General features: G+C 31.8%; 2 protein-coding genes across 2 annotated transcripts in view; one reads left to right on the plus strand and one right to left on the minus strand.

Moving 5' to 3' along the window:
- Lrt (Leucine-rich tendon-specific protein) overlaps positions 1–21,182 on the plus strand; it is a 142,626-nt gene that overhangs the window by 47,714 nt on the left and 73,730 nt on the right. The gene's annotated exons all lie outside the window — the stretch shown is intronic.
- The window catches only part of LOC137924725 (lysozyme-like), a 35,408-nt gene continuing 14,282 nt past the window's right edge, over positions 57–21,182 (minus strand). Inside the window, exons 3-4 of the mRNA XM_068768143.1 lie at positions 3,306–3,369; positions 57–190 (exon numbers count right to left, since the gene is read on the minus strand). Of these exons, the coding sequence (XP_068624244.1) occupies positions 57–190; positions 3,306–3,369 (198 nt within the window). The remainder of the gene's footprint in view (positions 191–3,305; positions 3,370–21,182) is intronic.

Genomic DNA, 21,182 nt, shown 5'->3' on the forward strand with positions numbered 1-21,182 from the left:
TATTTGTGAAAAAGAAACAGAGTAAAAATGACATCTTATTAATACAGATAAAAAAATTAGCAGCGCGACAAATCCGGGAGGCTCTTCTCCTTGCAGTAGGCATAGGAAGAGGGCCAGGCCTTGAAGCCGACGCGGTCGTAAATCCTCTTAGCGCACCTCACGTCGTCAGCCAAATCTTCGTTCAGGAGATCTGAAATTTTATTATGAAAGATTTTTATTTAACGCCGCAATTATGTACTGAAACTTTAAATATGTAAAATCATATTAAAAAATGGTGAAAAAATGCTATTACAGTGTATTATAATTTTTGGAATGTTTTTGAAAGTGGTTATAAAAACAATCGGAGCGATTTTGTTGTGAGACACAGATGGCCACGCATATTAAGATGGAAAATGCTATGATAGCTGAATATTCCAGACAATATCAAATTTGGTTCCAAAATTCTCTTTATTACATATCTAAGTAGTCGCTAACAATGAACTAAAGTTGACTAAAATATGAACAAATGAATACTATTTAAATTTTACGTAAAAATGATGGTGTAGAGGTTTGAGTCACATACAAAAATAAATATACTTAGAGTAGTACATAGCTTGCGATCTTCGAGGGATGCTTATGCCCTGCAATGGGCGTCTATCGGCTGATATTATGATGAAGATGTCGCTGGATAATAAGTGAAATCAAAATAGAAGAGCTTAGTTTAATAGAAACTTGAATCAGATTGAGTTCACCCTTTAATGGCATTCTTGAACGTTAAGACCACTACAAACTTAGGTAGTTTTTTTGAAGACACCTTAGTGGTGGAGCAATTAATTTTCTGGCTTTAATATCAGTTAAAAAAATTCTCACATTTTTTTAAACTAGTGAATAAACAAATATTCATCATCATTCTTATTTCTGCCGAAAGCGTTCACTGCCGGGCATAGGCCTTCTCCACCTATTTTTAATAGGACCGATGGAATGCAAGAATCAGCCACTTTCTCCCGTCTTCAATTATTATGTCATTAAAAAATATTGAACCGGAATGAATTATAACACCGTACACGTATACATGCTTCTAATGATTCAATTGTAACTTTTAATTTCAAGCAAAACATAATAGGAGATACGAACTGTCTTAATCGAGTAAGTGTGTCTACATTCGTCTGAGAATATCAAACTATATTAAAAAAAAAGAAAACATGTGGGTAATATGTTTAATCATTTTTATATTTAGCTACCGAAACTGTTTTTAATTATAAACAAATCGAAAAACCAAAATGTCTACTGAAACCAATTTGTATTCAACACAGTGCATCACAAATTAGCTTTAATGTTACATTGTCAGTATTTTGCTTGAAAATATGACTAAAAATCGTTGCCTTTGCTGTTGATAGGTGTCAATTCTAATTATCGGTGACGATGTGCGATGAATAAATTATATTATGAAGCTAACTGAACTCTAGATACGAAGGTGATAAATTTCGATTAAATTATTGCTAATTATTTTGTTTAAACCCGATTAATAGAGAACTTAGAGGTACATAGGGTGATTGGTTATAGGTGTAAAATCTCTAAAAGGATGACGAATATATACCTCATTTGTAAGTCAAAAGGTTGAAAGTACCATGTATATATGATCACTTTGAAATATTTTAGTTAACTTATTTTTTATATTGAATAATTACAGACCAATAACTACTGGCATAGTAAACAATAATTAATTTTGATACACAGTAATACGAATTTTGGTTATTTTTTATCTTTGAAGCCACCAAAGAATAATTGACAACGAAGGAATTATACATTCACCCTTATAAAGATTTTACATATATGACCAATCACACATATATTGAAAAGAAAAAGTTTTTCAATTGATTATTTAAGAAATAGCTATTAAAAAGGTATAGGCAATATTACAAAACAGTCTGTGAGTTTACCATATACGTGATATGGTAAACTCACAGATAATGGTTCTTGTGCAAATCCGCGCTCTTGTATAATTTTTATCATTCTATGTCAGATACGTTACAAAAATATTCCTAACGTTACGTACGTAATATACATATCGACGTGATCCTAGAATAATCTGTAATATGTCATTACGAGGTTTTATGTGTTATGTGATATTCTGCATCTACAAGTTGTAAAGCGTTTTATAAATTGTCCTAAGGATATTTAGAAAGGTATAAAATAATATGCGTTTCACATCACAAAACTTTAAAAATTTGTAAAAGAAATAATGTAATAGTAATGATTAAAAAAATAAATGATACATTTGGAAATTGAAGGTTTGAAAACTAGAGCTATCATAATATTATTCAGGGGTAATGTTCCAGCAAGTCAACGTAGGAGTACTGCCCATAAAGTGGACAGACATCCTTGTCCTTGAGAGGTGCTGGATGCCGGCGGCTTCTAACTGATCCTATTAGAAATCTACTGTAGAGTCCTATATTCAGCACTGGACTTCTTGCTGTTGAAAGGATGATTAAAACTTTTTTATAATCATCCATAAAGTTTTTACATCATTCCTGTAAAGCAAATTAGTATATATATATAGAACTGAGTCGTATTAAACTGAATAATATAAATAAATATTATCGTTATAACATTTCAGTGTAAGTTTGTCGTTTTAGCGTTTATCACTGAAATTAGCTAGGTTGTCTGTCTCGTAACATCAATTCAACCATTTAGTTATATTATAATGATTTGATTGGCCTTTAGAAAATACTATGAAAATTATTAGGGTTAATTATTTCGTGACGTCACTATTGCCATCAATACGAAAACCTTGCTTGTTTTAAGGTTCACTTCCGATGAATTAATAATGATTTATTAAACAAAATTTTATTATGATAAAAGCCATTAATGGATAGCGAGGAAAAATATCAGCGGTATAAAATATTGAGTTAATTTGAAAATCTATTTTAGTTCAATAAAAATATTCTTACTGTCGATATAAATATTATATTAAATAGAATTATCGCTGCTTAAACTTTATATTAATGTGTTTTATACTTGTCGACGTAATACATAATACAAAATGAAAACTAAAGTAAAAAACAAATATAATTTTAACATTAATAATATCTGGCTAAATAATTTTAAATAACGATTTTACTTCTCCCATTCCTTCTAATAAACAAAGATGTGCAAACATTCGCGCAGTGGAATTTCTAAATAAACGAAATTAAAAGAGCATTATGCCGCGAGGTTAAACACACACGTGCTGTGGAACACAGATAATGTTAAAAGCAAATCTCCGTTCAGTAACAGATGCGAAATGAAATTGGAAGCGTTGTGTTAATTAGATTAGCGCATAATACCTTCACATTTCATGCTGCAATGCCCGCCTTTTCTGCCCTTTTTGCACCATTCCTTGTTGTTTATCTGTTAAAAAACAAACACGAAGTCATGATTTAAAATAAAAAGATTAATATTAAGCTATTACAAATTTTTTCGTAATTCACACTAAATCCGGCTTACATGACATATTTTTTAAAACTGTAACAATTATATTGGGAAAACTTAACAAGCACCTTTTTTCAAATCGACTGATACCAAAATAACACTGTTATAATTCATTGCCACTTCTTTGAAATATTTGATTCTTAACAAAAAAAATATTTTCAATATATTTTCAATTATTATTATTATTTTTATATTACATATTTTTGTCGACGATTTTGAACTTATAATATAAATAATCTGCCCCCGACCAATAGCCCGCACAGCCTTTTGTTAATGTTATTATAATACATAAAATCATTCTTGGTTATTTATGATATCCAAATAAATATTCTGGCCAAGTTTTATACATTTAGAAAATATATGTCAAGAATACGCATTTCTAACGAACGCTTCTGATAGTAGAACCATTATAAAATATCGCGATGATCAGTATATACTTACATAGAAATCTCTCATGTAAGTATATACACAGATGAGCTTTTTAAAACACAAACCGTTGCAACTGATCTCTCAAATCTGAGTTATCTTAAAAGCCTCTAGGGTAGCTGTGAGAGCCAGGTAAAAATCTTGTTAACGTCGTCAGAAAACGATACGGGTCGCTTTCAACCGGTCCTTTTGAAGATCCATGGGGATATACCTAATTTCATTAGTAAACATCGTACGACTAAAACAAGCGTGGTAGCCCGGCGGTGTAGGTCTGAGACTTGCAATTATAGGTCGCGGGCTTGATTTCCGGGATACAATATTATGTAATTCACGCTTTGTTCATTAACTATAAAGGATTGCCACTGCTCACAAAAAATATCACATTGCAATCGCGTACCCGCCTGCCAATCGTGGCGATTATGGTATTCCCCATAGATATTTTTGGAGGAGGCTTTGCAGAGGGATTTTATGGGCCTAAAATGATGGGCAATCAGTTAACAATTATCATTTTTGTGCGGTATTATTTATTTATCAAATATTTAACTGTTTAATTGTTTTAGATATTTAACTGTGAATATTGTGTTATAAATTAGTTGTGAAATTTAAGGCATATCTGTAATTTATTATTTTGAAAAAGTAAACGCTGTTTTAAGTAAATATTAAATGAATTAAGTTAAATAAACAATAAAGTCGATTTCTACTTTACTTTGTTACATTATTAATTTGAATATAATTAGAAGATAGATTTACGGCTTAAGTTTTTTTTACTCATATAGCAACCTCTGCAGGACAAGCTGCTTACATAGAATATATCACAATAATTAACGTGTATCAACAATCGGAATATTCAAAATTTTGACGATGTACATACTACATTGCATTTAAATCTTTGTAAAGTCATTTTCATGATAACTGTGTTAATATTCTGTCTCCAATAATATTCATGGACGTTCAGATTGTCTCCTGGCTCTAATTTGATTAATCCCGGAATTTGCTTCAAATGCCATTTGATAACTCGATTCAATATTGTGATCTAGTCTCCCTGGAACCGCATGACTTTAGGTTTCTTACTGTAATTACGAGTGACGGTTGGAGAAATTATTCCTCCTCCGACAAGAGTAATAAGGTGGTTGATACACAATGAAAAGTATATTCATATTAACTTTTGCTTTAGTCTTTACTTTATTACGCATACGTTTTCAAATGATGGTTTGAAAGTAATTATTTATTAATGTGAATCGGTTCTACTGTTTTTTATTAATATTCTGTCTAATTCAATCTTGTCAAATTGAAAGCAATAAAAATCTGAAAGCGATATAAAATAATAGACATTTGGTCAAAGATGAGTTTATAAAATTTGTCGTGTATTTATTTTGATTTTACTATACTTTTATTATACCGTTTATAGCCAATAAATTAAGTGCTATATACGTGAAAATCTGGTTATTGTGAAAATAATATTAACAAATGTAAAGAAGGATGGATTTTTAAAGTGACAATAATGATTTTTAATGAATCACTTTACTATATTTATTAGAGTGATAATAAACATTAAACTCGTACGAGTTTCACGGTGACTTTAATAAGATCAGGGTACGTTTGGATCTCTTTTATTGTTAAGTTGAATGATAGAATGATTTGAGAGCTCAATCTTATTGTTCTATCACATTCTTCTCGTGTTTATACAAGCGGTCAATGAAAATGGTCCTTTATAGTTAATAATGTGAGTAAATTATTAATAAAATTAAAAAATTGTAGCTCTCACAAAGTGTTTTATGCTGGGTAAATTTAAATAATGATGTTAACAAATATGACCGGTGCTATAATCAATAACCAATTTGTATCTGCGAGCACTTCCAGTGTTTGTTCTTTCTGTTTACGAACTTATCGTAATTGCGATGAATTATACAAAATTAAACCGCAATCCGATGGCTAAATGATAACGAGATATCGCGTTAAATAAATATAAATAAACTGGATATAATAATTTGTACGATTTTAATTAAGCCTTAAATACAACAATAAAATGGTCGAATAAGCTCTCATAAAATCCCCTGTGAAAATCCCGACCAACATAACATAAAACGATATGGATAATATTGCCCGCAGGCACCGTCAATGCGACGTTCAAATAAATAAGCGAATTAATTAAAAACGTGTTTGCTGACAAAATACAAAATGCAGGCGGGCGGCCATGTCGCTTGGAATTTGCATTTTTATCGCGCCCCTAATGGAGAAATGCGTATCGGGCATTTTTAAACGAGCTTTTTTTTCGGGAATGTCAACGTAATGACTTCACCGCGCGCCTAGAATTAATTCCTCTTTAAGTTGTGTTCGATCAACAAGTAATTTGCCATTGAGCCTATCATATATCGATTTTAATCATAATGTAGAATGAATAACCATGCTTTTAGAACGAACTTTGAAAGTTAAATAGATATTTGGTTAAAAAGCCTCTTCCATTCCATTTCAACTGTAAAACGATCACTGCTGGACATAGATTTACCTTCATAGACAATAAGACCAGACCAGGTCGACGTTTATCTGGTCGTCACCTTAACTGTTTAAATCTGTTAAGATCACCTATTCATCTTATCGGTGGACGTCGACCTGTTGTGCTCTCCGGTTTGTGGTCTCCATTTCAGATTCTAGAGACCCTACCAGCAATTCATTCTACGCACTAAGTGGCCTGCCTGAACTGCGAACTCTTGGTTGCTCTTGTTCGTCTGTAGGTCTTTCCAAATTGCATTCGATTTTGTAGAAAAATTCGAAAAATTGTCCTCTTCATGGCTCATTAAGCGACTGTGAGCTTACCAATGAGGAAAGAATTGGGTGACCACATATTCGAACTTGCGTCGCCTAAAGTAGCTACTATAACGTTCTAAATGATCTATTTATTGTGTATTATAATAATTTATAGCTTTTTTACCATAAGTGCTACGATAAATAAGCTTAATTTATGCTTGAAAAAGACTTTAATTAAATCTTTATGATAAGTAAATAGTTAAAGCGAAAAGTAAAGTAAAATTTTTTATTTTTTTCACTAAAGATGACATAAATTATTGTGACAGTATCTTCAGGGTATTATATTATATAACTTTGATACGAGACGGTTTTTCGCAGTTACATTATTACATCAGTAGATGAATTATTTTTGTGTGTTTAATGTTGAACTAAATACATTCTACGTTAGTGGCTAATGATTATAGTCATATATATGGCTTGATGAATGCACATTTGTATCTCTTTCAATAACGTGCTTCAGGATTGTGAAATAACGCAATACTCGATGCGGTTAAACGATTAATATCTCGACCGCGGGGCTTAATGAGAGACAATAATTTTTTGTGGATCTCGAAACGTCCAATGCGACAACAGATTACACGAGAATTTCACCGATCCCCCATATCCCTTGGTAATTTACTAATATTAAATTCAGCGTTAACCGCATAGTGAATATCACCCATAATTTTAAATTAACATTCACTGATTAATAACTGCTCACCGCGCCGTTTGGGTAATTAACTACGGAAAGATTTGTAGCGAAATTAATTTACCGAATGAATACGAAAATATCATCGAGAGTCTCTGGGGATTTCGTCTGAATATTTATCATGTTTCTGTTCTAATTTACTTTTTAATTATTTATCGCGTCCAGATCTCTTTTTCGTTTATTTGTCGCTATATTTTTATCCCATTGATGCTCTTATAATTATTAATAAATAATTCTGAAGTATTCCTTTATAATTTAATAGGAAAATAATAAATTTTCAGTGGCGAGTTTAAAATAGTAATGTTATTTTTATTAAAGATATTGTCGCATATTTATATAAATAAATGCTAAAAATAACACGACTGCATTGCGTTGGTTACCCATTACAAGCTATATGATACTTAATAAGCCGTTGTTTTAAAATTCGCACATCGTGAAACTGTAACGGTTCACAGTAGAAACATTTAGCGCTTTTGTTACTGCGCAAGAAAACTTCTAACGCTCCATTCAATGTACGTTGTGTTTTGTTTTAGATAGTGTTGGGTCATCGGGGAGTAACGTAGCAATGTTGCCAGTATTATTAAATGTGCTTGTTTAAAATTTTGCCACGCTGAAATCTGTTAATGTTGCCAGTGTATCGAAAGCAAGTGCAGTTTTCGAAAATTCTCGTTTGTCTCGTTCTAAATGTGTTATTATGGTATTAATAAGGATTATTGCGGTTTTTAGACAAGTGTGTAGAACCCTAATTTGGAGATATGTCGTAATACGATCGATGCCTACTGCAAGGAATCGCCACAAGGACCGGCATTAAGCTGCCTACATCCAACGACTTTAAACGACTTTAACTATATCGTCTGTTCACCTAGCGGGGACCTACCTACACCGCGTCTGCCTACTCGTGGTCGCCTCTCGAGGAACTTTCGAGTACAATGGCCGTCTGTCGCTCGAGCGATGTCCTCCGCCCACTACAACTTCTATCTGCTGATATGATGATGATGATGATGATTTTGTAAAATGTGCTCGATTTTGAATGATTGTTATTTAATTTTGAGTAAATTAGCTAAAATTCTTTTTTGTGTATTGTACAATAGTTATTTTATAAAATATAAGCAAAAATATTACATATCTTTGAAAGTATTTTTAATCTGATAAGACTTTAACAAAAAATCCTCAAAGTGCGTCTTTAAAGATGACAAGTCAGATGTTCCAGAAGGTGACATGCAATAAGAAATAGAAGGTCGCCGAGAGCTGAGCTCCAGACGTTTATTCGACACTTGATACTTATTTCCTCCGTCGACCGGCGCGCTATCTGCCCGATGTCGCTTCATGAGATAAGGTTCTACCGGAATTGCATTGGGACTGCCTTTCACCGCTCTACGGTGACACGAAATTTAATAGGAGTCGTAAAATAGGTGTTATCAAATTTGTGGAAATTTGCAATAAAGATTATTCCTGTTACATTTATTATCGTACCCTCGTTACGCCTCACGCTCGAAGGCCTCGTTTAGGCTCATTTAACTATCACCATCATTTTCATTTCAGCCATAATTATTGGTTTCGACAAAATCACATGATGACAGATTTCTTTTATAAGAGTTCCACTGACATATTTTCTTAATTATAACGTTCTTACAAGTCATATACGTACATTTACTATATTTCAGTTTGAATTAATCGTTATGTAATATAATAGGATGGTGATATTCAAGTATTTAAAATTGTAGAACTGTTTACATCGAAGACTTGATATTTTTTGGACTGTAGAATTTTTTTTTTAGAAAATATATTTTGTATTTTTTGTCTGATACTTTTATTTGTAGGCTTCGAGTACTAACTGAGATGTGTTCATCAAGGGCATGCCGGTGTGTAACCTAAGTAACCGTTACCGCGTGTTTGTTAAGTATACGAATGTGAAGCGACTTTAATTATGCATCTTCTTGTGGAAGTGGGTGGTTGCGGTAATATTCCGAGCATAACCGCAGAGTAATTATACGGAGAGCACCGACGTTTACCCGACGTATGCCGCGGTGTATTTGTGAAAGGTTTAGCTGTAGCAAACGTTATATACTATGTTTTAAATTCAAATTCATTGCTACACTCATTGACATTATAATTAGAACACAAACATTAGAAAAACATGGATCTGAGACGTGGTTGTTTACGATGAGCTTTATAAGGAGGCACAAGGTCAACTAGAGGGCAATGGTGAGGGCTAAGCTCAGAGTTACTTTGCAAGATCGAATCAGAAATAAGGAGATCCGCAGACGAACCAAGGTCATCGACGCAGCTTGAAGTTGGGCCAAATAGTTTCTTTAGTTAGACGCGGTGTAGGTAGGAGTCCACCAGGTGGACCAATGACATAGTCAAGATCGCAGGAAGTCACCGGTTGCAGGCAAGATGGGTCATTGTGGCAATCTGTTGGGTAGTAGCCTTGCAGTGGGCGTCTATCGGCTCAAATGAAAATGATGATTAGAAAAATGTGTTATTTTAACCTCTTCTGAATAAAATGTTGACATTTATTTTATCAATAATAAATAAAGTCAGTTAGATTTGAAAAGTTCTCCCTGTGAGAATACTGAATCTTATAAGACTTTCTTTAGATAGGCCACACTCTTTAAAAAACGTTCAGTGCTAGATTGATGGACCTTCGCTATTATCCTTACGATGTTTTTCTTATCCATTTTTGAGTAGTGGAAATTTTATGGCACGGTTTATTATTATAAGTGACTTTATAACAGCAGCCTTACTTATTTAAATTATAGTTTACATTATTAATATTATAACCAAATTAATAGACATTATAATTTTTCAATTTACCAAAACATATCATAGTAATAAAAAATTATATTGTATAACATAGTTCCTTGAACTATTATAATATGGGTAGGTCGGTCTTATCGTGATCGATTAGTATTTTAGTTTTTTACCACAAAAAAGACAAAAAATGTTTGAGTTGCTACGGGAGTATTGTAACTCCGGTTGCTTGAGATCCTTAACATTATAAATTTGACGGTACATTTGCCGTGAAAGACGCTGATTCAGAAGGTTCCGTGGGGCCCTGGAGCGTTGTCGTCGCTCAGTACGATTTGCATTGCGACCGGGTGGCACTCGTTACGTGGTTCACGTTGCTTCAATTTATTCGCAGCGGGGGAGAACGAGCGAGCAGTGGATCATTCAGCTTCATTCGTCTAGACTCCGACTCGAGCGCCAGACGTAGTGGCGGGATTGGATCCGCCGTTTCATTGTCGAAGTAACAAATTGCATTCTAGGCATTTACATAAAAACGGTTTTTGTAAATAAAACTGATTCATACGTACTTTGCTGTAAATGAGTTCGCTCCTGGTGCTTCAGATATGTTTTATTTGTTCAGTTGGAAGCAGCTAAATATACTTTTAGTATTACGTCATCAATGCCATCTTGTAAGAGATTTATTATTACTATTACAGAAACTTTACTTTTCATTGTTTGTCAGATTTTAAAGATGAATACTACAAATGTGAAATAACTTCAAAACATTTTTTGTTTTATTATTGTTTTTTTTAAACTATAAATATATCACTAATTCGACTAATGACCCATTACGTGTAATAAAAAACTAAACTCCATAATTACTATGTCAATATTTAAAAATGTATTAACTAAAAGACGCAGTGTTGTTAAAGTTTTATTTTCGTTCAATATTGAGCAATTTGTTTACTTCTTTCATATACTCTTCACATAAAATTTTCTACGAAATTTGCCGACACGTAATCTTCTTTTCATCGCCATTAAATATAGTTACAGAATAAATAAATTCATTTGATTTGAAATTGCAAGCAGCAGTAGAGAAACTGAGCTCCAGACCTAGGTTGCGCAAAATAACTTATATAGCTATCGGCACTCCATGTAATTTAAAAGCAAAATTACTCGTGAGTTTTTGCGGTACAAAATTATGCTTCGTTTAAAATTCCTTTACGGTCTCAAGAAGCTTAACTTGTTCTTATTAAATCGTATGTTTATTACTTCATCGTGACAACTTTGTTTTCCGATATTTCTTTTATGGTGAGATGATCGTTCCTAAGTTTTATTTTTAAATTATTAATCATCATTTTGTCCACTTTGTGGCTGGACGTCCTACGCTTGAACTTGTCAGTCTGTACTCTCCACTCCACGACCTTACTGCATCATGTATTCAGTGTAATCCTAATTTGTATTCTATAATTTACAATATTTACCTACCTTTAAAGAATAGAACATTATATAGCATATAATTTTTTTTAAAATTTCAAATTTCAAAATATAATTTATATTATTTACATTGACCTTTGCCAACAACATAGAGTGAATTAAATATTATATAATATCTATGTGGATATGTAGTTAAAGCCAGGTGTTAATCTATAATAATAATATCGTTAAAAATCTCTCACCTTATTTGCTACTAGACAACGTTTCATTACCGCCTTTAATCGACTACTAACGCCGTCTAGTGTATCGAGACATGAATTAAAACTACTTAAATCATACAGATATACCTAAAATTAGATTAGGAAGTCTTTGAATGATCATGTTATACATTTAAATAGTTTATTAAACAGAATGTTGTCAAAATGCTATGTCAGCGTCATTGATTTTTTAAATGACAAGGAAGGATGTTGTGAAAGTAACCAGAAAAAAAATGTACCTGAGTTTTTTATTTTCTTTTTTAGCTTGATTTTTTGGGATTTGAGTTTCGATTAAATTTGGCTGTTCGGGTGTTTTTTCACGATAAACATAAATAATTAATCGAAAATAAAACGAACAAATAAATAAATAAAAAGATGCATAACGTACGAATAATATCATTATAGTTAAATCGTACATTGCTTTAATATTGTTAAGTAAAAAAAGCAATATTTCCTTTGTACGTATATTATTTGTAATTATACTTATATATGTTATTATTATAGAAAGAATTAAAACAATGTATCGATATTTAAAACAAGCTCACTTCACTATACCTTTGCCGCTACGATCGAAGCGATTGAAATCAGAGACGGCGTTCAGTAAATAACGTTTGCGAACTAATACTTTCACCCGAGATTAGCAATCTTGGAGTCTGTGTACTTCTGATGAACGTCTCTCGGAGCTGAATGTGGGGAAACCGATCTACGCGTGCAGTTCTACGCCTTTTGATTATTATGTGCGCAGCATTCAAAAAGTATACTCTGTTATTGTATAATTTATCAAACTCGTAAAGATGCCATGTTGCTATAAGGACGTCAAGTCCATCCATGCAATAAGGTCGTCTGACCATCTTGTGGGTGTATATCTTTTGCTACGCTTCTCGATCCGTAGCCAGAACTTTAAGACCCTAGCGGCCATTAATAAATATAAGTAAAGGTGTAACGCTTAAATTTTATTAATAAATTAAAAAATCCTTCATGGGTCTGAGTATAATAATAAATTTACCGAAAATATCTTAAACTGTCCATTTTTTAGTTTTAAATGTAAAATTAAAAGTATTTTATTAAATAAATCTTATCATAGGATACAAGAGTTTTTAGTTGATCGAAATGTGTGGAACGTGGTTTGTTGACTATAGTTGATAAATAAGGTACAGATGAAATAAAAATTGTTTTTACAAAAGCGCAACTGTTGAGTTTCTGGCCGGCTCTTCTCAACAGATCAGTGTTCCGAACCGGTGATAACTTACTACTTGTAATGTTAAAATAATTGAGGATTCTATTATAATTATTTTATTATATAATATTTTATTATTAATTATGATATTTTATTTTGGCACAAAGAATTTCGTACGCATAAATAATAAAATTAATAAGCATAATTCTAAAAAAATGATAAAAATAAGAGGCAACATCTGCCGAGTGCCCTATGTTGCCTTTTACGCACTTTGAACAGCTGTACGAGCTGTCATAATTAATTTGAAGATTTTTTAGTAGAAAAATCTTTCATAATCACTTATAAAATTAACATAAAAACATTTATTATTATCTATTATTATTATTTCTTTTAACTACAGCTGCGTTTGTGCATTTAGTTAAATATGACTATGACACTTTAATCTAACTTCTGAGACATGCCAATACTGTGGCGGTTAAAGTGGCGGCTCGTTCTTCTTTGTACAGCCGATGTGTATTTATACCGATCAACAAGTCTCAATAAATATTCGACTACCATTAACAATTATAAAACTTCTCAAGAATCTAGTGATTACAGGACATACAATATGTTAATTGTATAATTTATAACTTTTTCATAATACACACAGGCCGTTCGATTGTGGAATGATTTACTACTGAATATAAGACGTGTAAACTCACTACCTATTTTTAAGAAAATGGTTAAGAATTATTTACTAGACCAATGATTATTGACCCAATAATTCATTTCTTTTCTTCCTCCTTTTCTTTATTATTTCTGAGGCATATGCGATCTAAATCAGATTGTTGTCTTATTTAGTATATTTAAAAATTATAATTTTATTAAGTATATTTGTTATATACAAATGTATGTATGTTTGTATATATCTATGTTTTCTACACGTTAACTACCGATCATTTATACTTCTACCTTTTTCAATGTCTATATATATAATCATACTGTGGTTGTCTGTAAGAGATTGCCTTGTTATAAGACCGCGCAATGTACTTTTTGTTTATTATTATGAAACTATTTAAACGTTTCCTATCGTGTACAATAAAAAAATATTAAATAAATAATACGGTGACGGGTGGGTTTGCGATTGATTAGTAGATCATTAATATCAAACAATGTGATTTACTAGAAAAAGGTATTCCTACAAGCGCACAATGCATTGTAGTGAGAGGTATTGAATTCAAACATTCGATTACACCGGACTTTAAACGAGCAGGGGAAGACAGTTCGTCGACCTGGCCTACTTCTGTTAGAGTTATCGCAAGTGATCTATTCTAACGCATCTCATCCGCTCGGGTAGGGTCGGCAAATTGATCTTGCATTGTAAGGATTTGTATTATCGAGTTACGAACAATTGATACAAGATGCATCACGGGCATATATCTGTTCTTTAGATATTCTAGCCTAGTGGATGCAAATCTCTGACGTTGTTAAGAGGGATTGTGGTGGATTTATCTAACATAAATATGATTACAATTTTAATCTATAGGTAAATTTTTTATAGCAATGTTTTACCAATCGTTTGACTATTACCAGATATTTTTTGCTTTAACAACTTTTAAGGTTAGGTTAGTTAAAAATTAGCATTATTTATATATATGAAAATAGATGCTTTATTTTTATGCGAAATTGCCTATTTCTTACTGCCGTTTACAATTATATTTAATAATTATAATTATTATCAGTTGATATCTATAACAGATTTGTAGGCATTTTTTTTTTAAAAAAGATTCATTCTGTAACACTTATTTTAATTTAAGTTTGGTAGATCACCAGATTGTTTTCATAACTTTGTTCAAGTATGTAGCTGGAATCTCAACTCTTTGCTAACTATCCTGTTTGTTCACTATTTCTTATTATGAACATTTAATTAATGACGAAACATTTTGTTCGTATTAGCTACATTTTACGTCACATTCATTAAGGAAACTTTCTATTCATACATTGAATAGAAAGACAGAACTTGTATTCCATTGTAATTTGACATAAATATTTAATGAAATCTTTGAAGGAATTGTTCCAGAATGTTCTGCCAATGGCAGTAATACGATATCTTACGTTGACTAACATGGTATTTACTTAGTTTGCTATTCTTTTATTTTTATCCTTTTTTCGCTACTTTGTTTATGGTAATGGCATTGGGTATTTTATGCCATCGTTTTATCGATGTGATTCCTTTCTATTAATGCATTGATTTTGTGTTGGCACAATTTTTGGTCGGTTGGTAATCTTGTTTTATGAACGAACCTAAACTTTTATTATTAAGAAATTCTTAAGGCCGGTTATTGCGGGTTGGACTCTAAAATTTAAAATGTAATCGTTATTCAACACATAGTTATATTTTATAAGAAACTGATATTATTGTCATCCCCATCAGGTCAGCCAATAGACGAACATAACATGGAATGTTGAACTATTATCTAGTATGTTTACGCAGTGTGCGTAATGTTGTGTTACATTTATCAAATTAAATTATAATTATATATTTAATTGCCTATTGAATGGTACTGGTTATTTGATTGAGGAGAGTCGCTGCGATATACTTTCTGAATGTCTATCTTTAAAGGATGATTTATTATAGGTATAAAAGATTCAACGCCTATAGGCCAATTGCTGTCAACGGATGTATGTAAACTCTAGGATGTAGGTAAACCATTACCCAAAATCAATCGTTTAGGTTTAATAAATAACATAAGAAAAGCGTTCTTAAAACTTCAGGTTATCATATATAAAAATTAAATATTTTGTACTATCTGTTCATACCAACTTTGTACTGCCAGAAGTTATTAGCTTGTATTCCAATAGGAAAAATAAATTGTCGTAACATATTTTAGAGCGATCGCTTTATACAGAGTGATAGTAAACACGTTTAAATATTTAAAAATATGAAGCTTTGACACTTTTAACCAATCATCCTGTATATTATAGACTAAAAGTTGTTGTATTTCTATTAATATAATAACTGAAACAAAATATTACGATTATATTTAAATGGGTGATTTCTGCTAATTTTATTTATTCATTACTTATGGGGTAATCCTCCGTTAGCCGGTCATATGGTGCCACAACACAAGATACAATATAAAGGAAACAATTTTGAACTATTTTTCGCTTGCGCCCTGCTAACGAAAAAATACTTATTAAATTGATACCAAAAATTTTGAGAAAAGTTTATAGCTTTTTCTCGTAACGAAAGTAAATAGTTAGGTTAACGAATTCGTTGATTCCGATAAAGAGGGAAAATATGAAAAGCTATAGAACTGTGTGCTATTTCGAAATGCCTAAATTGGATGTTCTTTGATGCGTACTAATGAGTCTCTTGGTTGATTATTTGCTTTTCATTTCTCTATCTGAAAACAAATGGCATCTACCGAATAACTGTTGACTACATACATTTTTGATTAAATAGATACATGTTAAGGTTAAAAAAAATAATGTTGAATTATTTCAATTTTATATAACAAATGAAATTTTTCTAAGATAAAGGAATCGAGTATCGCGGTATGTTAAAACGATTTTAATTAAAAATGTATTCCATTATTTTTATTTCATTTAGCGGCGTCTTCTGTGTTATATTTTATAGAATATTTTATAAATATTTATAACATATGATAAGGCTAAGGCTTGATTTACTACTGTTTTAGAGTACGAAGTGTCCACAAAAAAACCCAAAAACAAGCCCGATTTTCTTGTGGGATTTTCTCAATTCTTGGAAGTAAAAAACTCGTAGCTTTAAATTGATTATCATTTCAGTTATAGGAAGTCCACTTGTGGAAAATTTCCACCCTCTTAGATATACTATAAGATATATTAGAAGCGACCACATCCAGCGTCTTGTCACAACCAACGTTGTCCGTCCAACTTCTGGGTGGAGGCCTTACTCTCTGCTGGTCTGTGGTTTTGACTGCATAAGCTCAAGGAACCAACGGCCTTCTATTTGGCGCGCTATGTGGCCTGCCTACTGCTACTTCAACTCAGCTAGACGTTTGTCCCTTTCGTTCGTTTATGTATCACCTCATTTCGGATTCAATACTAGACAATTCTTTGAGAATTTGATCGTTAAAACTATTTTGAGACCACTAGATATTAAAGAGATATATGGCATTCCATGTCTACTGCCTTGTCGTAAATCAGTAGGGTATGCTAGATGGGTGTCTTTTGAAGCAGGGAGAAAGGAACACGGTTTTTGGAAAATGAATCACAACACCATTCAATGTCGGCTATTGGACAAGTAGGCAATGTAAACTTCAATCAATGATCACGAATATGTCGATGTATATTGAAACAGGGATTGCGATTCAGTTTCAATCTACTAATTTGTGATTGTGTTTGACTATCGTAATACGCCGTGGTCGCCATTCAACCTTTATACTGATTGCTACTAATTACAACACTAGTGTGAATTAGCAACAATACGAAATGAGTTTTGTTTTTCATTAGAAATAAATAAATTAATCAAATTAATCTTTCTATCATATCGTGTACTATTTTATTTAAATAATAAAAACAAATATAACTTATAACATATGTTTGATATTACATTGTCCGAGTTTACTTTTAATAAAGCATATTGCAATCGCTTTTGATTTAAAAACAAATATGATGTTTGAGTAACGAACATAGTTCAGTGGATTGACAAGTTGATGTGGCAATAAGCAGGCTACATAGAGTGCAGAACAGTTAGAGGCTAATGTCTTAATGCTCTGGAGTTAAGACCACGACCACCTACGCTGGATGCAGGCCACATCACAGGGATGCGAGAGGATGATGAATGATATTAGAGTGTTTGAAACACAATAAAACAATGACTTCCAAAAAAGGTAATTTCCTATCTAATTCAGCTGATTAGTGTTATCATTTATGATCGATCCAAAATTTTCTGCACAGAGCAAGCGACATAAACAACACCGGCGTGTTCATTTCCGCGATCGCTGCAATTTAGTTTAGCTGACACAATTACGTCGCTAACTAACGTGTAGTCTATTTCACGAACCATTCAACATTGTTAAGTTTTGCACCGGGATCATTTTTAGTATTTTAGGGTAATATATACAGTTTAATCTATGCTCCAGTATTTCGTAGGATTATTTGTATAGAATTAGAGTTTTCAAAATTAATACGATTAATTATTTATTAATTAGTCAACATAGCAACGGAAAAGGCTAACACGGTTTAACTAACACAACTTATAAGGCTTTATAGTTGTATTTCTAGGGTTCACCAAAACAATTTGTGTAAGAAGTCCCGTGAAGAAATTATTATGTATGTACATATACGATAGTCTGGTTTATAACCACAAAAGTAATTAAAAACATAAGTAAAATGCGGTGTAAGTAGGGCTAGTTCCAAAAATAAAACTTTTTAAATGTTTTTTTAGGCTTCATAAAATCATTTATTATTTATTTAACTAAAACTCTTTATTGAACACTCTATAAAATATATAAATAATTGCATAATACTAACGATAAAAGTACAATAACTGGTCTTATCACACAAAGCTATTTCTTCCAAACATCAATAGTATGGAAACAGTAGAGTGATAAATAACGGGTATTTAACGTGTACACATAGATAAAACATACATATTTACAAACATACAAAGATATGTAAAAGCATAAATTTATTCATAAATACCTATAATAAATACAGTATATACATACATACTTATAAATACAAAGTTATAAATAAAATATCTAACTTGGGTCGCACTTGCCTCGGAAAGAATAAACAGAGAAAGAAAAAAAATGCATTTAAGGATAAATAATCAATGGTCTAATAAATACATAATGCTGCAACATGTAGAAATATAAGGATTCTATGAATACTGTGTCTTAGTATTTCTTAATGTGCTGTAAGTTGTAAGTTATCTGCACAGAACATAATCACTACGTAAGCGTTTACCGCTTTTCGCTGGTATTTTCAGTCACTATTAAAAAAACGGGACAGTTAGCGGAAGCGATGTACGACGCTTTAGACCACCAACGGGCATGACAGTACAATGCAATTAAATGGCGAAAAAATAAGCCTGGATTCGGGCTGTAACAATATTTAGATCACTTTAGCAGATGCTTTATGAAGCGGACACAAGAACCTCTGAGCGCATTTCGGTTTGCGCTGTCATTCGTGACACTTATACACCGGGAGATGATTTCTAATGAAATCGCAGCTGTTAACCATGAGCTTGTGGAATCGGGGTACGTTGGTTATACAACAAAAAACCACAACTCATTATGATCCCTTGGTCATTAAGGGAGTGTGTTTTTTTAACAGCTTAATTTGTATTTATAAATTAAGCACCGCAAGTAAATGACTTTAATAAATAGTCTCCGATGTTTTTGACTTATAAATAATCTTACCCACAAATAGACATATTTAAACACAAACTTTTTATTATTCATTACACAAATGTTATCTCTGAAGTCGCTGTATTATTGTTAATTAATAAGGAGTGTGACTCGAATACGTTAGAGAATTTCGCCCGTTGTGTCCGTATAAAATTATAATTTAAAACTGTCCCAAATATTGTGTCGCGTTGCTACCTCTAGAAGAATTATTAGGCCCTTAGAGAAAGGTTACGTGGATGACTTGTTAATGTATCGTGAATATTTATGCTTATACTATAACCATTTTGATTCTTAATTAATTTGTATTTTTCCACAAACTTGATGGTAATATTTTTTTCAACAGTTTAGATTGTATCGCATTGGACATAAAATATGTAGCTAATGACCGCGGCGGTCACAGGGTCGAAATTAATTATCCCGTGAATTTCATTTAAAAACCTTGTGAAAAATTCTAGTGTGAAGGGTTTTTAATTCACAATAAAGTTTAGGTAGTTTAGGAATAAATCACTTTACTACTGTTTAAAATATGTGAAACTTTATACTGTAGACATATTCCACCAGTTAACCGTTTGGGCGTTGCAGAGATAAAAATAATGAAGGTGGGTGAAATAACAATATACATAATAATAACAAATAATACCAATAATATAATAATAACAAAGAATACAAATCTAGTAATTACTACTAACAACTATAATGATAAATAAATATATTATTCAATATATACATTTTAAATAAATATTTATATATACTGTTTATACAAATATAATATATAATAATTTGTATTTGGTGTATTGATTTAAAAAAAAAAAATCGGGTTGAGCATGTTGTAAGCCTTCCTCAACTCTAAGTTAAAGAATGAAATTGGGTTCTTTAGGTATTTGAACACATAAGTGTTTGCTGTAAATGATGATTCATACTAATGTATTTAAATAATACGAGTAATTACGTATGTGGATATAAATATGAATATGCTTTTTTATGGTGTCATTTATGTCACTCGTGTACGAAGCGGAGTTATAGATACTAAGTAACAGGTCTGAAGACTTTTGAAATGTAAATGTAAAGAAGAACAAAGAATTCCGGGGATCGATAGAAAAATAAATGACAGTTTTGGTGAGAATCAATGTGAAATAGGACATCATAAACACAATAAAAATTTAATTAAAATCTACATCTTTAAAGTACAAACTGCACTTCCCTGCAATACATACTTCTTCATCACTTAATAAAATAGGTTAAAACCAGATACAAATTTTAGCTTAAAAAAGCTTCTGTCTTAAAAACCTAGAACGAGGTTTAAGATTGTTCAGACCTGAACGCTGTTTAGAACTGCAACGACGAAGACAAAGACAGCTCTCACTGTATACAATTACAGACATGAAAGGGGTTCATAATATGAAATAATGGAAAACTGTATTTTCCACTATCAGCTGGACGCAGATTCATTATGGTAACAAGATTATAAGTAACCACAAAAATGCTAAAATTGTTAAAAGCATATAGAATGCATATTTTAATATATATATGTTTTAAAACATGGATGAATTTAATTTGCAATACATTCATCACCTCGCTAGACTATTAATCAGCGGATGTTTCATGAAAACTTCACGTAATTTACAGCTAATGGGGAAAGTTAACACCGCTCAGTTGTACTAGCTGTTAGAGTTACTTGAAATAATACAGGATGATTGGTTATGGATGTAAAAGCTTTGAAGGTATAGCTTTTTGGCTTATATTAATCTTTGAAGCCTGTACAAAAATGTTTTTTATAGGTTTCAAAACTAATAAATAATGTAAAGTCATCATAGCAAGAAAAGCGTTTTCAA

This window comes from Battus philenor, unplaced genomic scaffold, assembly GCF_028537555.1.
Source record: "Battus philenor isolate CCGP_79_NKW_IND1 unplaced genomic scaffold, ilBatPhil1.0.hap1 SCAF_24, whole genome shotgun sequence".
Lineage (NCBI taxonomy): Eukaryota > Metazoa > Arthropoda > Insecta > Lepidoptera > Papilionidae > Battus > Battus philenor.